This window comes from Suricata suricatta, chromosome 1, assembly GCF_006229205.1.
Source record: "Suricata suricatta isolate VVHF042 chromosome 1, meerkat_22Aug2017_6uvM2_HiC, whole genome shotgun sequence".
Classification (NCBI taxonomy): Eukaryota; Metazoa; Chordata; class Mammalia; order Carnivora; family Herpestidae; genus Suricata; species Suricata suricatta.
The window spans coordinates 174,890,643-174,909,509 of NC_043700.1; the positions used below are offsets into that span (position 1 = coordinate 174,890,643).

Below are 18,867 nucleotides of genomic sequence, written 5' to 3' on the forward strand. Positions count from 1 at the left end.
TTTGAATCAGTATTTTTGCATCCTTTGGGTAAATACCTAGTGGTGCAATTGCTGGATCGAAGGGTTGTTCTATTTTTAACTTTCTGAGGCACCTCCATACTCTTCTCCAGAGTGGCCGCACCAGTTTGCATTCCTACTAACAGTGGTTGGAAGGAGCCCAAGTGTCCCTCAACTGATGAATGGATGAGAAAGGTGTGGCATATATGCACAATGGAACGTTACTCAGCCATAAGAAAGAAAGAAATCTAGCCGTTAGCAGTGAAGTGGATGGAGCTAAAGAGAATTATGCTAAGCAAAATAAGTCAGTCAGAGAAAGACAAACACCATATGACTGCACTCATGTGGAATTTAAGAAACACAACAAATAATCATAGGGTGAAAAAAAGAGACAGGCAAACCAAGAAACAGGCTCTTAACCACAGAGAAGAAACAGATTGGTACCAAGGGGAGGTGGACAGAGGGAGGGGTGAAAAAGGAGATGGTGATTAAGGACTGCACTTATTGTGATGAGCACGGTTGTTGTATATAAGTGTTGAATCACTCAACTGTACACCAGAAATTAATATTATACTGTATGTTTCCTGAAATTTAAATTAAAAAAAAAAACCTTATGTACTTATTCAGCAATAAGTGCTACTTACTGTCTACTACATGCTAGACTTTATTCTAAGTGCTGGGGCTACCACAGTACAAACTCTAAACAAATCGCCTGCTTTCACAGAACTTACATTTTAGCAGGAGGAAGAGTCAATAAGCATGAAGAAGTAAATTATATCACATATGATGGGGTTAACGTGCCATGGCAAAGCATGACGTAAGGCACCAGGTTGGAGAATCTGGGAAGGTAGCCATTTAAAATAAAGTGTCGTTTAAGAGTTTACTCTTAAATAGAAAAAATAAAACCAGAGAGAGTAAAATATATCACACTACATGTTTAAACATGCTCTTAGAATTGCTACTTGAGCACATAAATAAGGGTGTGAAATTCAACACATAGCTTACAGCCTATTCTGCTTCGTTCAGATAAAATAAAATTTTCATAATTCATCTTCTTTTTATCCCCCGCATATCAGGTAAAATAAAAAACCCTCCCTTTGTTATGTACTTTAGAAATAAAGATGTTTCCTTCAAGTATTTGGAAATATCTAGTAATATACAGATAATATGCATTTTAGTGGTTCTTGTAAAGACTATTTAATAGTGATAAGCATAAAGGTTTCAACATAAAGCCATACTAATAAATAAATTTCACATTACTTTGAACAGTATAAACTGGATGGTTTAGATCCTGGAAAATCTGAAGTATTTAATATCTCAGGGAAATAAATCTTTACTAGCCACAGTAGTTACTCATTGTGTTTACGTTTTAGATTCCCTTTTAAGTTCCTCCCTTAAAGTCATCCAGGCTGGATAACAAGACACAAAGAATTTATGAAATTCACATTAAAACATTGTTTTTATCACGAAAATAAATGTGGCCACCAGCATGGCTAAGGAATGAAGCGTTCTGGTTAGTTTCCTCTTCTGGTTTAAAAAATTCTGTTCTAAAAATGTTAGTCTATACAGAAATTTAAGTAATATCTAACATTTTTCTGACTCTAAAGACATGATTTGTTGGGGCACCTTGGGTGGCTCAGTCGGTTAAGCATCTGACTTTGGGTCAGGTCATGATCTCATGGCTAGTGGGTTCTAGCCCCACGTCAGGCTCTGTGCTGACAGCTTGGAGCCTTGGATTCTGTGTCTCCCTCTCTCTGCCCCTGCTCTGTTCATGCTGTCTCTCTCTCTCTCTCTCAAAAATAAATAAACATTAAAAAAATTAAAAAATAAAGATATGACAGTTGTAGAGAATCTAGAAAACAGAATGGTACCAAGAAAATGAGTTATTCTACAAGATTAACAGTTTTCAAATATATAATAGCAAATGTTATTCAATCCTAAAAACTATCCTAAATGTTTCTTTGGAAACTGAGAAGACACTTGATAATCTTGCATTTATTTACTAAAGAAACATCTACTGAGCATGCTCTATGCTGGGGAAGAGAGAAGGCTGAATAGGAGGGAAAAACTCATTTGAGTCCTTTGTTTCTTTCTGGAAACAAACAGCCATATGAACAAATAATTGGAATAAAAAGTGATAAACCTTTTAACAACAGTGGACCTAGGCCCTGACTTAAAATCTAATCCCCTCCCCCACATATCATCCATTCTTTCATTTCTCAAGGAATAAACAAATCTATTATTGTATGTTAAAAATTTTTTTTTAATGTTTATTTACTTCTGAGAGAGAGAGAGACAGAGTGCAAGTGGAGGAGGGCCAGAGAGAGGAGGTGCAGAATCCCAAGCGGGCTCCAGGCTCTGAGATGTCAGCACAGAGCCCGATGCAGAGCTCGAGTCCATGGACTGTGAGATCATTACTTGACCTGAGCTGAAGTCAGCTGTTTAACTGACTGAGCCACCTAGGCACTCCAGCTATTGTATGTTTAATTTAGAGAGGACTATTTTTAGAAACAGACTAAGCATTGTAGGCAAAGGAGAAACACGTCAGAAACCTCCATCTATGAACTCGATAATGATGTGATTACTAGGCCAAGGGCAGATGGTATAAACTCACAGACTTCTGCATAGACTTTGCATCCTTTAACCCATTTCACAGGTCCTTTAATTTTTGTGGGTATAAGAATTATTGTACTATCTAAAACCACACGTACTCACTTTATGGATGATTTTAAGCTATTTTTCAATAGTAATATAGCCAACATGCTGTTTTAACTTCAAACTTTTGAGTAAAATGGACACCAGTATGTGTATCGCCAGGAAGTGGCAGGAGGAGTCTAGAAAGACAGAACTGGAGCTGGAGGAAAAACTGACTCCAGCCGAAGAGGCAAAGGCACCTGAGGAGTGGCAACAAAACACACAGGGCACCACCGGGAGACGGGAAACGGGAGGCAAGAAGAGTGAAGACGGCCAGGCCGAGAGGAAGGCACGAACGAGAGCTGGGGCGGGTGTGAAGGACCGGGCGGACCGTGAGAGGTCTTGCCGACCAGGCTCCAAGCCACCACGGGAGCCAGCACACGGCGACCAATCACGGGAGTTCTAAGTCACAGGAGACATGACCGGCTTTGCTTTTAGAGAGACTGTCCCGGTTGAATGTGAAGGACAGACCGGAAGAGAGGTCAGGATACCGTTTAGAAGAGCCCCAAATCCAGAGAAGTGACGACAAGGGTCTCAGGCAGAGGCAAGGCCACAAGACAGCTTATGTTACAGATTCATCATGTTACTTCACCCCCTGGGGCCAAGTTTCCTCCACATAAAATGCAGGTAACTAAGTAGAGCTGCTAGAAGGATAAATGATACCAAACATCAAAATATCTGGTTAAGGGGAAAGAACTCAGGAGGTACTGATGTGTTACTTTTTCTTTAACATCAATCGTTACTGAATCTGCAAATGAGCTTCCAATGTATAAGTCCCTGAATAGAAGTTCACTGTGTGTTCATAAGATAGTTTATTATTTCTGCCATTTTCTCAGACCATGTGTAAAATCATTTCACAGAAATAAGTATTTTCTGAGGCCCAGTGTTCCCACCAGGCACAGGTACAACAAAGATGAATGATCTTCGACTCTTAACTCTGGAGAACAGACTGAGGGTTGCTGGGGTGGGGGGTGGGGTAAGTGGGTGATTCGAATTAAGGAGGGCACTTGTGATGAGTACTGGGTACTGTACGTAAGTGACGAGTCACTAAATTCTACTCTTGAAACTAATATTACACTATATGTTAACTAATTAGAATTTAAATAAAAACCTGAAACGTAAGAAATAAAACAAGTAATCAATCTTATCGAACCTGATCATGACCTACTGTTATTTAACGTAACATTCAACATCTTTATCTTTAATAAATATTACTAGTTCCAGATTTTTTTTAAACATGTCTTCATACTGGTTCTTAGTTCCAGCTCACAACTTTATGAGAAGAATTAGAACACGTCAGTGATAATGTGTTTAAGACTAAACACTTACTATAAACTAGAGCAAAAGACTTGCTTGTACCAAAGCACAAGCCTGGAGTTAACTGGCAAAACTGGAGAGCAGAGGGATTTAAGGAAAATTACAAACCAAAGAAATAACACAAGTATTTTGACTTAGTTCAGGAACTGGCTGAATAATGACTTTGTTGCTTGGAATATAGGTTACTGTTACTTGGTTTTGTTTCTGTTTCAAAGCACTGATTTTCTTTAGAACATAAAATAAAATGTGACTTTTCAGACCAGCTTTTTTAAAAAAAAACAGTTAAAACCAGAAAGCTATATAATCATGCACGGTCAAGGTCTCTTATTCATTCTGGCTATCAGAAAGACAAAACCAAAAGCAAAACAAAACAACAATGGGGGCACCTGGGTGGCTCAGTTAATTAAACATCTGATTTCAGCTCAGGTCATGATCTCAGTTTATGGGTTTGATCCCCATGTGGGACTCTCTGCTGTCAACACAGAGCCCGCTTCAGACCCCCTACCCACCCCCACCTCTGCCCCTCCCCTGCTCGTTCTCGCTCTCTCTCTAAAATAAATAAGCTTAAAAATAAATTTAAAAATATTAAACAAAACATGTAACCAAGGCATAATTTTATTTTTCTCCAGATCTTGATCTTGTTATTTTTACATTTTATTACATACATTTGTATAATACCTTAAATCCTTTGTGAATGAGATTGGATATGAATAAATAAACCTAAAATAGCAGAGAGCCTCTGGCATATCTTTATGACAGACCTCAGAACTGGAATGTCCCCTGTCTTTCCAGACAGCATTTTGGAATCTGTATTTAAATTCCTTATGTACTAATTTTAATTTACAATGAAAGCTTACACAATTATTTATAGCTTTTCTTTAAAAAAAATTCTTGAGAGGGGCGCCTGAGTGGCTTAGTCGGTTAAGCGTCTGACTCTTGATTTTGGCTCGGGACATGATATCATGATCAAGCCCCACGTCCAACTCACTGCAGAGTGTGGAGCCTGCTCTGAATCCTCTCTCTCCCCTGCTCTCTCTGCTCCTTCCCCATTTGTGCTCTCTCTCTCTCAAAACACATCAATAAACTAAAAAAAAAAATTCCCAAGATAAATCTTTATGGATAAGAGAATTCCAGAAGATGGAACATATTTATAAATCAAATTGTTCAAGCAAAAGGGTAAGCTTAGGGCATAATTATCTATGCTGGAAAATTTAGCTCAACTATAGTTTGGGATGGTGACGCTGTTCAACAGAATTACAATCACTGATCCCCTACGCCCTTCATACATGCCTGATACCTAACTCGACTCCCCAAAAGGCTCCCTGGCTCTGGCCTCCTCATCTGCTGAGCAAACCTGCACCTCACTGTCCTGCCTCACCTTCTCTAGTGGTTCTTATTCTTTGTTGGGTTAGAGCCTCCTTTGGTTGAGATATAAACCCCACCCCAAAATGCACATATAAACAATTTAGCATAATTCAGGGCATTCACAAAAGAAACCCAGGAGGTCTCCTCTCCAGGAATTAGTCTTTTGTTTGTTTGTTTTTTCCAGAAATTAGTTTTATCACAACCCTTTCGAATGGTAATCCCTCAATGCTCCGATCCCTTCCACAGGGAATCTATATTCTGGCACGTAAGGCTTCCAAGGTCTGGCTCTAGTCTTCTTCTCCGGCCACATCACTTACTATGTAACACTTACGACTCCAGGGGCGCCTGGGTGGCTCAGTCGGTTGAGCATCCTACTTCAGCTCAGGTCATGATCTCATAGTTTGTGGGTGTGAGCCCCGCGTCAGGCTCTGTGACGACAGCTCAGAGCCTGGAGCCTGTTTCTAATTCTGTATCTCTCTCTCTCTCTCTCTCTCTCTCTCTGCCCATCCTCTGCTCATGCTCTGTTTCTCTCTCTCAAAAAATAAATTTAAAAAAAGATAAAAAAAAAACCAGAGTATGACTCCAGCAAAGCACTGCATAAATGCAGAGAGCACAGAGAGGCGGGCGAGGAGCACAGAGAGGGGACGAGGTAATAATCCATCCCTCCTCTCTGACCGCTGGCCTCCTCATCACAGCAAATGCTCCAGGCCAGGAGGAACTGGGTCGGCTCTACTTCAATCACTTCCTGGTGCTGGTTCTCTCAATAAATATTCGGTGAATAAATGATAATTTAATGATATTTATTTGTTAAAGTTATAAATGTTTTACTCAGTACAAAAACCAGACTTGTTCTCTTTGCCACAGGTATGCAGCAAATAGTTACCTAAAATTAAATGTGTATTTTAGGAAGAAAAAGTTAATTAATAATCACTGAAAGACAATGTTTACAGTAGTTTATTTGTTCATAATACTTAACACTATAAAATTATTCACACTAATTCTGTTTCAAGTTTTCCTTTTGGAATCTAAGCACTATTCACAGAGTAGAAGAACCAGACCTTCTCCGTAGACCGGCCAGCTGCACACGCACACCAGCAGACCTAACACCCTGCATCTCTAATTAAAGGGAGTAAGGAGGAGTGACAGGACTGAGTTACAATCAGTACTTTTATGCCTCAATCAGTGTTCATCCTTGGTGACGTGATGATTTACTGACTGCACCAGCAAAGGCCAAACACATTCTATGAGAGAAATAATCAAAAGGCAATAGAACTTGGCATTGAAACATCCAAGCAAATGGACTTGAGGAGGAAAAATACACTAACACTCAGGAAAACAGTTATCAAAATGAAGACAAAGAATTCACCTAACTTAGAACAAGACAGGAAAGATACTATTGAAATCAACTTCATCTTTAATCATACAAGCTATTTTGGTTCAGCATAAATGACAGAATTGCACCTGTGGGTCACAATGGAGAAAAGAGTTTAAAAGAGAGATTTTCTCCTTAATGAACAAGATCATATAAAGGCAACTTACCTGACCCCTCATCACAGACATCTGATTTTCAAAGGTAACTTTGTTAAATCTTCTGTCAGTCTTTATAAAAAGGGGGGGGGAAATCAACATTATTAGAATTCCCAAAATCAAGAAATTTGAAACAAATATTTGAAAACAAATGAACTCTTCAACTTAGCATGTAAGACCATTCCAGAGCTTTCCTAATAGATAAAATAACATGTAAAAGTAGTTTTACTTGATGTATTGTTGTATGCCTCTAGATGACAAGAATAGTTTATTTATAATCCATCTGTTCCCAAAAAGATTTAAAATAACCATCCAACCAAAGGGTTTAGGTGTTTCTGAGAGAATTAAACTATAGCAGCTCACCAAACATTTATTATAATTTATGGAGTACTTTTGTAAAAATTCAACTTTTGAAGAAAACAACTTATCAGGTTTTAATACAGATTTACTTCAAAGAACACTCATAATCAGTGTAACTTCACAAATTTATGCTCCTGGAAAGCTGTTAATTCCTTTTTAAGTCAGGCTCTACACCAGAAGCTATAAACTGCAAATTAGCTCTATTAAGAAAATCTCATTTGACGTTTATTTCATTTTCTGCAATAATTAAAACTAAAAATTTATTTACCTTAAAAAGTTCATGAAGATCTTCACATAAATCTTGCACGAAGTTCATGTCAGAAATATATGGTAGAATCAAGTTTCTTATTTCTTCAGAAAAAGGAACTTTTGCTTGAGGAAGCCAAGCCCAATGAAATGGATCTAAAAGGAACAAGAGAAAAAGGGAGACAGAGGGGGAGAGGGAGAGAGAGTGGGAGAGGGAGGGAGAGAGAGGAAGAAGTTATCAGAGAACAAGTTTGGATGGTGAATTCAGATGGTAAAGCGCAGTAAGGTATTATTTAGAACTAGCTGGGTTCCTGAGTTTAAATAGTAAAGAGTAAAAATTTTGATAATGAGTGGATCTCAGACAGCCTTATATCAAAAAATATATCTGAATCTCTAGTTTCTAAATTTAAACATGAAGGGACACCTGTAATTTGTTGACACGCACCAGAAGCCACGGCTAAGGTTTTGCTGCCCTCCTCCCTGTCACAAATCATCAGGAACTGACCACTCGTGTGTGTGTGTGTGTGTGTGTGTGTGTGTGCGCGCGCGCGCGCGCGCCTGTGTGCCCATGCATGCAATTACATGATGTTCCAAATATTTTCTAAAACATTTTTTAAGTTTATTTATTTTGAGAGAGAGAGAATCCAAGCAGGGGAAGAGCAGAAAGAGAAGAATCCCGACCAGGATCCATGCTGTCAGCGTAGAGCCGGAGGCAGGGCTTGAACTCCCAAACTCAGATCATGATCTGAGCAGAAATCAAGAGTCGGAGGTTTAACTGACTGAGCCACCCACGATGTTCCCAAATTTTAAATCATTAGTAGTAAATAGGCAAATGTCTCTAAGGGATCAAAGATCCATGACTTCAAGCTAATTCTAGTTCTCTCCTAAGAACATTAAATCTACACAGTACTAGGATGAAAAAGATTTGTAAAGCAGTAGAATCTTTGAGAGAGGGTGCATATTCAGATCTCTGCAAGAAAGTATATGTATGGCTTATGATGATATGACCACCCGCAGAGCTGCTGCGGGTACATCTGGTGAGAGCCTCCTACCTCTAGAGTCATTCCCCTGACTTCTCCTCCACTGTCTCCTTGTCCGCTTCGGGAAGTACATGGTCCAGTCCAAAGAAAGCCTTTGCTCTGGCCCACATCTCCCTGAGGCTGTATCTAATTTCCTTTTCCCCGACCAATCACAGAAAAGCTCTTCTTCCAGGCCTGCCTTCACTTGCCTCTCCCTCAACTCCTAGTGTCACCACTGAAACGCTCTCATCTCAGAGTCTCTGCGAAGGCTCACTTGTAGTCCTCACGCTACTTAGTGTCTCTGCAGCAAGCAGCAGTCTTCTGTCCTCTCCCTTTGAAATTCTCTCCTGTGTGGCTTTGGAGATACTAGTCTCCCAAAGTGCACTTCCTGTCCTTTAAGCCACTTCTCCTGTTTGCTGGCTTTTCCTCTTGCCTTCAGTGCCACCATCCCCTGCTTTCTGTCCTTCATTTATTTGCTAAACCTTCAGGGAACATTCACGGAGTACCGTGTACCTCACATGGTCCTAGTGGTGCCACTTGTTTGCCCTCATGCCCCACCATGGCTTCTGCCACCAGGGTGACAGCTTAAAAACTGTATCCTCATTATCAACTCTTCTTTCAAGGTCCTGATCCTTAATCCTTATTTGCATATTTGGTAAAATTTCCCAGATGCATTGTAGGAGCCCTTAACGGAACACTTTTAAAATACAATTTGCATGTAAATTTCAAACTATTAGAGGGGAAAACAATGAAACAAAGACATCTTAAGTCAACTCCACAAAAGACAGGAAAGGAAAAAAATTGGAATTCATGGTCAATAGAAAAAAATAAGATGGCACGAAAAGTTCAAACACATTATTTATTGAGACTTTAACTAGAGTTAAATTAAATGTACCTATTAAAGGAATCTCAGATTGGGTAAAAAAAAAATATCCAGTTAAGTGTTGTTTAGAAGTCATATGCTTACAATAAATGATGGAAGTAAAAAATAAAAGTATAGAAAAATACCAGGAAATGTTAATAAAAAGAAATGAGGTGTAGCAATGTTACAACATATAAAATAAGTAAAAAAAAAAAAAGACACAAAAACACCGAGAGGATAAAGTGAGTTATATTTCACACTAATAAAAGAACAAGCCACCAAACAAGATAAAATGCTGGGCCCTTATGTATGTGAAATACACAGCAAAAACATGTACAGAAATGCAAGAAGAAATTGCCAAAATCACAATCTTAGTCAACTTCAACTCTCAAAAATTAGCAGATCAAGTGGTCAAAAAAATATATGATTTGACTAACAATTAACAAGCTTTAATTAATAGACAGATGTAGAACTTTGTGTCCAGATATATTCTTTTCAAGTACCTTTAAACTGGCTACCTACCAGATCACAAAGAAATTACTAACAAATTTCAGACAACAGAATTCACCCAGCCACATTCACAGGTCACAAAGCAATAAAACTCGAAAATAATGGGCAGGTTTTTTTTTTAATCAACTGACAGAGAAATTTTATTTATTTATTCATTTATTTCTATTAAAAAAGTTTTTTTTAGGGGCGCGTGGGTGGCTCAGTCACTTAGGTGTCCAACTTCGGTTCAGGTCATGGTCTCATGGTTTGTGAGTTCATGGCTCAGGAAGTTTAAAAAAAATTTTTTTTTTAATGTTTACTTTTTATTTGAGAGAGAGCGAGCGAGCGAGCACGAGCAGGTAAAGGGCAAGAAAGGGAGAGGGACAGAGGATCTGAAGTAGGCTCTGTGCTGACAACAGTGAGCCCAATGTGGGGTTTGAATTCATAAACCACAAGATTATGACCTGAGCTGAAGTGATGCTCAAATGACTGAGCCACCCAGGTGCCCCAATTATAATTCTATAAAAATGTTTGTACCCATAAATCTAGATCTCGAGATGTCACGAACAATTTTAAACAAAAATGTCTACAACTAGCTCAAGATAATGTAGCAAACCAGACCCTCAATCACAGAGGAGACTGGTGAGGCAGTTTAAGCACAACTCACTGAGAAGGGGAGAGGTAGGCCCAAACTGTTCTATAAATGAATACTACCCGAAACAGTAAAGTTAAGCTCTCTCCGGATATTAAAAGAGATGATTCTCATGTTACAGATATTTAAAAACTTACTCTACAAGGCTAACACAAGCCAGAAACCCAAAGCCAGACACAGACCCTCAAAAATAAGCAAACAACACATGGCAAGGCCCATGCAGAACACATCCTTGCACCTAACATCTAGAGCAGAGCCCTAGGGAGTGATTCTCCTTCACCCAGCTTTTCTTCTCCTTCTCTGAGATCCGTAAGTTTTGTTCCCTTCCCGTTCCGGAAAAGGGGGATTACAGAATGTATAGATGGTTCTACATACTTACAGGCTCTCCACTCATCAGGATGCTTGAAAGGAAATGCCAGACCATTATCAATTGCAGCTATTTTAATAAGTGATTCTTTGTCATCAATCCATTCCGTTTCCTAAAGAAGAAAAAAATGGCCTGCTGATGAAAAAAATGTATACCAATATTTCCAAAAGATCAAGTATTAAATAAGTTTTTTAAAAATTACTGAAGTTTGAAGACCTTTTATTTGAAGAGGCTGAAAAATAAAAAATAAGTTGCATTTTATTAAAGGTCTTACTATAAATAAAAAATAAGTTGTCAGATAGTACAAATTTCCACCCTGAAGGGAAGAAACTGCCTTATAAATCAGTAAGAATTTCATAATCACTATTTTTTTCATTTGCTATAATAAATTCAGATAGTGATGATTTCATTTCTTTCCTCTTTGGAGAAGAGCACTTGGAATTATTAAGACTTAAAAATATGTTGTTTCAGGTAATTTATTGCTAGATGCATTGCTTAAAAGTATGACATTAAAAAAAAACAAAAAAAGTATGACATTTGAAAAATAATTGGTATTTTTAAATGAACTTAACAATACTACCTCATTAAAAATTTAGTCTTTCTTGGGGTCCCCCAGAAATAGTCCAAATACAAAATGTTTCTAAATCAAACTCCTCCAAGAACAATTATAAGAAGGTCCAGGAGACGGAATCTCTATATACTACTAATTACAGTAAGTAGGCCATTCCTAACTTCTACATTCTTCCACAGCAGAAACAAAGACCTTGAGAGCAAGAGGGACTTCATGTTGAAGAGTATTTATTATGTAAAGATAAACAGTTGCCATTATTAAGTGGCCTAGATAAAAAAAAAGGTAAAAAAGACAATTTTAAAGTTAGAAGTGTTGGCATGAAGGTCTGTGTCCTATATGTCTAGTTTGTTTCTTTTAGTTTATATCAAATATCTTACACCTCCATGAAAATGCACCAAATACTTAAAAGCAAAAGAATAAAATTTTCGGTAAAATCTAATTGCTCAAAATATACCAATAAAATATATTTAGCAACTATTATGAAAATATATATTTATGTGTATATTTTAAACCCATTTCTGCTGTAACTGCCATTTATTTTTATTTCTTTTCTTCTATTTACAATTTTATTGAGGTATAATTTACACAAAATAAACTTCACATATTAAAGTGTACAATTTGCTATAAGCATTCGCAGATGTGAAACTTTTGCCAAAAGTTCCCAAGGTCCTTGGGTTTGCAGACACTCGCTCCCTCCCTCCTCCCCTCCCTCTCTCCTTCCTCCCTCCCTCCAACAGCAGGCATCCAGGGTCTGCTTTCTGTCACTAGGGATTACTGTGCACTTTGTAGATTTTCAGGTAAATGGAGTCAGACAGTGTGTTCCCTTTGTGTGTAGCTCCTTTCACTCAGCAGGATTTTGAGATTCACCCACATTATGGAGTCATAAGACTCAGAAAGAAGTGACTTACTAAAATATAAACATGTTGACCAAAAATAACAGAACCCTTTTTGTAAAACATAAAAGCAAAATAAATCTGGTGGTCCTACAACAAATTTCCCAGGTCTAAAAAAGAGTACCACGCTGATATATCATTCTTCTAGTCTAATACAACATAAAAAATAAAGCTGCACAGAGATTTAGAAAGTTGAATTTTAAAAAACGCAATGTAAACAGGGAAGGAGAGAAAAAAGAAGAGAAAAACAGTAAAAGGAGATAAAACCAAGGATCTAAGTGAAGGAAATGAAGAAATGAAGAAAAACATAAATTTAAGAAATCTTTTATAGAAATTGTCTCTATGAAATTTCCTTACCTTAACTTCCTTTCCCTGTTGCTGCTTTTCATATTTGATTAACCAATTATCATTTCCCCTGTCTTTAAAAACAAAATGTTACTTCATTTTTTATGGATATCACGGCTTAATATCAAAGGAAATAATCTAGTTGCCTTTTGATTTTCAAGACGTTGACTGGTTATCTGTGACACGTGTATACCTTAGAGGCTCCAATCTAACACATACAAACTAGAAAATACTTACAACTGTTAACACTTTTTGAGGATTTACTCTGTGCCAGACATTGTTGTAAGTACTTAACATGTACTAATTCATTTAATCCTTATAACCACTCTGTGAGGTATGTATTATCAAGAACTATTAAATCAAGGTTATTAAAAACAAGGATAAGTCTCTTCCCCTTAGGAAGAAAAAGCATGTACCTCTACTACCAAGCAAATTTCTGGGTAGGTGCTCGCCTATTGTCTAGATAGAAGTACTGTGATCTTACATCAAATTTAACATTAATCTAAGACCACAATAATTAAGAAGGCAACTCTGGAAAAGTATGTAATGCTTTTTCAGAAACTAGTATAAATGAACAAATATTTTGAATCAGTGGTTCTCAAACTTCAGAGAGCTTCAGAATTACCTAGAGGACATGCTAAACCAGACTGGCAGCCCCCACAGGCAGAGTGCACTGCTCCGAAAAGATGCACGTGTAACAAGTCCCCACCTACAACTGACCCGCCGGTCCCGGAACCACACTGGGGAACAGAGTTTCAGATGACCTGCATTACTGTTCCATTCCAGCACAGCAAAAATTAACAGCTTAAGGTATATGCAGACTATCCTAACAATTACCTAATGTCGAAATAAGCATCTAAAATAACTTACACAATCAAGTTTTAATCATTCATATTATGCAGATAACATTTCCAGCTTTGTCCTACTGCCAAGAAATTCCCCAGGAGCGGACAAGAACTAACCTCTAATCACTCAGGCAGGAGACTGCCAGGAGTTAGAATCTCCAGAACAAGGTTGACTCTGCCCAGGGGAGTCAGTATTACATTTGTTTCCCAAGGCAGGTAAAAAAAAAAAAAAAAAAAAAAAAAAAAAGTGGCCTCAAGACTTCTGCATCAAAATTTTATGTTTTTGATCTGGACAACAAGAGTTGAATACCATGTGCAAGCTAACAAGATTTGAGTAAACAAGTAAGAGAACTTCATACCTGTATTTCTGATGATGTAATCCAAAATAACCAATCTTTCAAACTGTGACTGAAATTGTTTTCTAATATTCTCAGGCAAAGGGTCAGCTTCGAATTTTCTAAGCCAATATTCAGCCTCCTTGTAACCTTCAACAAATAACTGAAAGGAACCAATCTATAATTTTAAGAACTAGAGTTAGAAAAGAAAGTACAACAAAGGGATAACTTCTTTAATTTCTCAGCAGTTTCATCATAAAATGTTATATAAACATGGCAAGAAACATAGAAGAGTTAACAAGAGTTTAGATAAACCATATTTATCACACTATTTTTACACACTAATTTTAAACAGCCACATAAAGAATACATAGCAAATTAAAAATGCTCAACCCTAAGCTTTCAAGGAACATTGAAGCTATTTTAGGATAACTAAAAAAGAAAATGCACATGTGCCCTCAAGGTGAAAACCTCAACTCAGAATGATGTTTTCTAAAAATATTCATTAAAATGAATTTAATTATAGTGGTCAAATATTACACCTATCCTGATCATTTAATAACAGTGTACAATTTTATCTTACTGAAGAAATACTTGATATTTTTAAAACATAAATATGGAACATTGCCTTTTTTTTAATGCATTTTTTGACTTTCAGATTAAAGATCTGGTCACAAATTTTAAAGAATTAATCCATCAGTCATAACACCTATAGTGGTTTTTAAGAAAAGCCTTTCCTTAAAGATATGTCCGTTTTTAAAGGCATTTCTGTCACTAAAATTACTTAATGTATTTATGACACAGGACACACAGGGTACCTGGTTGGTCTTGTAAATACAAATAACCACAAAGAAAATCTGTTTCTGATCCTAACACTATGTTCTTATTGTTGGCATGAAATTTTAACTATATTTCTATATTAGGTGCTTCTTTAAAGTACCTAATAAATAGTCATAAATATGAAAATAATATCCTTCTTTAGTCACACTTAATTTTAGCATATCCAAGAAAAAACAGGCCTTGTAAACATTTTCAAACTTCCTCCTTATTTGGAGTACAATTTTAAAAACAGTTTAAGTTAATCATGAATTCCTACTCAGATTCTTTTATCTAGACAAATGCACAACATCCACAAAACAAAATCATGGATCAACTTACATTTATATATATATATATATATATATATATATATATAAATGCTTAAAGTTTTTCTAGAATGCCTTCCCATTAACCCTCCCCACTCCTGCTTAGCCAGCTGCTAATCAATCCTTAGGTTTATCTAAAAGTGATAAGAAAAAACAAAATTCATTATGTCACCAGTAAATATAGTTACTACCACTTACTTCATACTGTGCGCCAGGCACTAACCCAAGTACTTGACATGAATGTCTTCATTTTATCTCACAACCTCAAGAGGTAGTTTTTCTCATCCAGTTTATAGAAACTGGGGCTTAGGGGGTAAGGAACTCGCTCAAGCGCTCGGAGCTGACCGGCTGCGAGGGAACTTAAGTCTTCTTGACCTGTGCTTTTAGCCAGGACTTTATAAAGCCTTAGAGGCAAACTCCTGGGGCAACAGTATCCCCAGCCCTCCATGCTGGGTTAGCCGTCCCTCCCCGACCCTCTCTGAGCATTTAACCGTCCGAACGGCTTTCTCCTATCACACTGAGATCGCTGGTTCACTGGGAGCTCTTTGAGAATGAAAAAACGATTCCCTTTTTTATTATGCCCACAGCCTACGGCACATAGTACTCAGGTAATGCATGCGGAATTGTCCCCCAAATGCCCCAAATAAAGCTTCTCACAGAAACTTACCTTAGGAGGGAGTCCTATCCGATGGAATTTTCTACCTACTTTTGGCACTTTCTCTAAGGCATACTTTTTGCCTCTAGATTTTGCACGGTCAATTGCACTGTAGTTAAATGTCTCACTGACAAGCCAAACCACCTAGAAACACACAGTTCAGAAAAATGGTTATGAGAATTTGCATTGTAGCGTTCCTACTCGTATACACCATGAAACACACACTAAAGCTGTAAATCAGCAAAGTTCAACCCTATCTAAATGGTGCAGAGAATCTAAACTAGAAAGGCTTGGGGATTTTGCAAAGTCAGTTAAATGGCACATATTTATGACAGAGGCAGCCTAAAGCTGGCCAGTGGAAGAAAGAATCATTCTGAGATGGAGAATTAGAAATGGATATTCGAGGAAGTCTTCAAGTAAAAATTTATAAAGGCTAAACAGAGAGACCTTCTAGAACCCTGATCTTTTTCTGCTGTCTAAATGTTAGTTCTGTATCTTCTTGTCCTCAGCACCATTGAAGCGCGCGTGAGCAGGGACACTGGCTTGGACCCTTTGAGAATCTCCCCTAGAATCCACTGATGGGTTGGTTACTCATGTCTCCGGATCGCCAAAGCAAGGGCTCGACTTTAGTTGGGTTCTGTCATCAGAAGTATTAATAAAGTGTTCACAGAGAAGTAGACTATAAACTGGAAGCACATAATTAAAAACAATTTCTCCTTTACCTTTGTTTTAGGTACGATACCCAGATGCAGCTTTTCGTCCACAAGGGAGGCGCCAGCTTCAGAAAGGTATCCCTGATTAGGCAGCAGGCAGCCTCTTCCGAAGCAGCAAGGGCAGCAGACTTTATGAACATATTTGGTCCATTTTGGATTCAGCTGACCGTAAGGCTCTTCTGATTTGGGTTTAAATACACCGATAATTTTCTACATAAAATAGGAGAGATTTTCTTAGACTTTTAGTATAGAGAGATAATAATCCCTAAAACGCATTTTGTTAAATCTTTTTCTATTCCTTCCCACCAGATTGGGATATCACCCTTAAATAGTAAGAGGTTTAGGTCTAATCGTGTTTTTATATTCATTCTCACTCAACAATCGATTAAAAACCAACAATCCTTTGGGCTAGTAGTTTTCAAACTGTGCTCTCAGAAACCCTAGGAAAGGTGAGAAGGCAGGTGAGAGTGGGGCACTGAGACCCCCTACCACTTAACTAGATCAACTTCGACTCCACTTGTTTTATTACTGGACTTTCAAGTTAAGAAAGGGTTCCGCGGATTTCATAATGTTTGAAAACCAGTGCTCTAGGTCAGATAGTATCTATTAAATATCCAAATTATGTGTTTATTTATCAGCTACTTTCTCACTAGATGTATATTCTAAAGGGCAGGGACTTTGCTTGTTAGGGCTGTTTCCCAAGTACTCAGAACAGTGCCTGGTACGCAGTAGGCATGGAAGCATTTTTTAAATGAACTAATAAACCCAGTGACCAAAAGTCATCTCTAAAATATAAAGGTGGGGCGCCTGGGTGGCTCAGTCGGTTAAACCTCCGGCTTCGGCTCAGGTCAGATTTCACATTCGTGGGTTTGAGCCCTGCGTCAGGCTCTGTGCTGACAGCTCAGAGCCTGGAGCCTGCTTCTGGTTCTGTGTCTCCTTCTCTCTCTCTGCCCCTCCCCCTCTCATGCTCTGTCTCTCTCTGTATCAAAAATAAATAAAACATTAAAAATAAATAAATAAATAAATAAAATATAAAGGTAATGAATAATAGGATAGAGTGAACCTCATGTTGTAGATTCTCCTACCCTAATCTTTCTCCAGTTAATTTATTTTATAAATTTTAAATAAATTTTCTCCTCTTAAAAAATATTTGCCCATGGATGTCTAAAGTCTATAATCTTTATTACTGGCCTGATAAAATAAATTCATATTAAATTTAGAGAGTGAATTATACTTAGATAAGAAATAAAAATCTTACTATAATTTTAAGTATATAATTGTTTTATAATGCAGTAAAGTCTGAGTCACTAGTAACAAAGTCAACAAGAAAAAATTACAAAATCAAACTTGGAAGAAAGACTGAGAGAGATCGACATTACCATATACACTTAAATCTCAAAAAAGACTTTTAAAATATAACTTCGATCTTTGTAAAGAATATTAGGATGAAATCATAATCATTTTTACTCTTGAAGAAAGAACTGCTGGTTATGTATCATTCAGAAAGCTTTTAGAGATAATAATATAGATTTCTGAAAATCTAGACTAAGTGGAACAAAGTCCCATATCAACTTCCCTTTTCTGCCCTAGAATTCTACTTTGGCTCATTTCACGATGTCACATCTCAGTGCCGTCAAGCTTCAGACTGCCCTGGTTCGTCCGGTGCGACGAAAAAATATTCCTAGGGCAAAATAAGCCTTGGAAAGTTTAAATTTCTACTTTGGTTGGCTAATCCAGTTACTGTAAAGTAAGGACTTATGAATATAAACTCACCAAATTTACAGCTGAATGTGAACATTCCATTTGAAACCAAAGTACTAAAATAGTAGGAAAGCAAACTGTGACTTAAAATGAATAGCAGTATTTCTAAATAGCAGAATGCTCTAGTTAAAAACAAAACACCCCCTCACCTGTTTTTTTGAAAAGAGGGTGCAATCAGATTTATCAGGAAAAAAGCTTCAGAACCTCATAATGACTTCATATTTAAATTAGTGTTTTCCAATATTTCTGTTATATATATAGTAGATCTGTGAAATTCTCACCCTCTTAGGATCCTTCACAAAGTAACTTCCACTTGAACCTTGAGAGATTCTTTCTGGAAAAACTCCAAATTCTATTGCTTGCTCTGCTTTCAATATAACATCAGCAAATTCAGGATCATCCAGGAATGTATTCAATGCTGAAGAAGCAACAATTATTGCATTAAAAAAAGCAATGTTGATGTAGAACACGACGAAGAAGGCCAGTTATGAGAATGCTCATGATAGGGACCTGTGGTATTGGGTTAGGTTACTAGCATTAGGACATTAAGGTACAGAAAAATGTAATCAAGTATTGTATGGGCTGCTTGGATCTTCCCTTTTTTCCCCAAACCCCACTTCTCTTTATTTTTAATTTTTTTAACATTTATTTATTATTGAGAGACAGAGCATGAGCAGGGGATGGGCAGAGAGAGGCAGAGACACAGAAC

General features: G+C 37.4%; 1 protein-coding gene across 1 annotated transcript in view; it reads right to left on the reverse strand.

The window, feature by feature from the left end:
- The window catches only part of PI4K2B (phosphatidylinositol 4-kinase type 2 beta), a 30,984-nt gene that overhangs the window by 2,798 nt on the left and 9,319 nt on the right, over window positions 1–18,867 (reverse strand). Inside the window, exons 2-9 of the mRNA XM_029947969.1 lie at window positions 18,440–18,576; window positions 16,407–16,607; window positions 15,697–15,828; window positions 13,909–14,062; window positions 12,717–12,778; window positions 10,908–11,007; window positions 7,529–7,662; window positions 6,913–6,972 (exon numbers count right to left, since the gene is read on the reverse strand). Of these exons, the coding sequence (XP_029803829.1) occupies window positions 6,913–6,972; window positions 7,529–7,662; window positions 10,908–11,007; window positions 12,717–12,778; window positions 13,909–14,062; window positions 15,697–15,828; window positions 16,407–16,607; window positions 18,440–18,576 (980 nt within the window). The remainder of the gene's footprint in view (window positions 1–6,912; window positions 6,973–7,528; window positions 7,663–10,907; window positions 11,008–12,716; window positions 12,779–13,908; window positions 14,063–15,696; window positions 15,829–16,406; window positions 16,608–18,439; window positions 18,577–18,867) is intronic.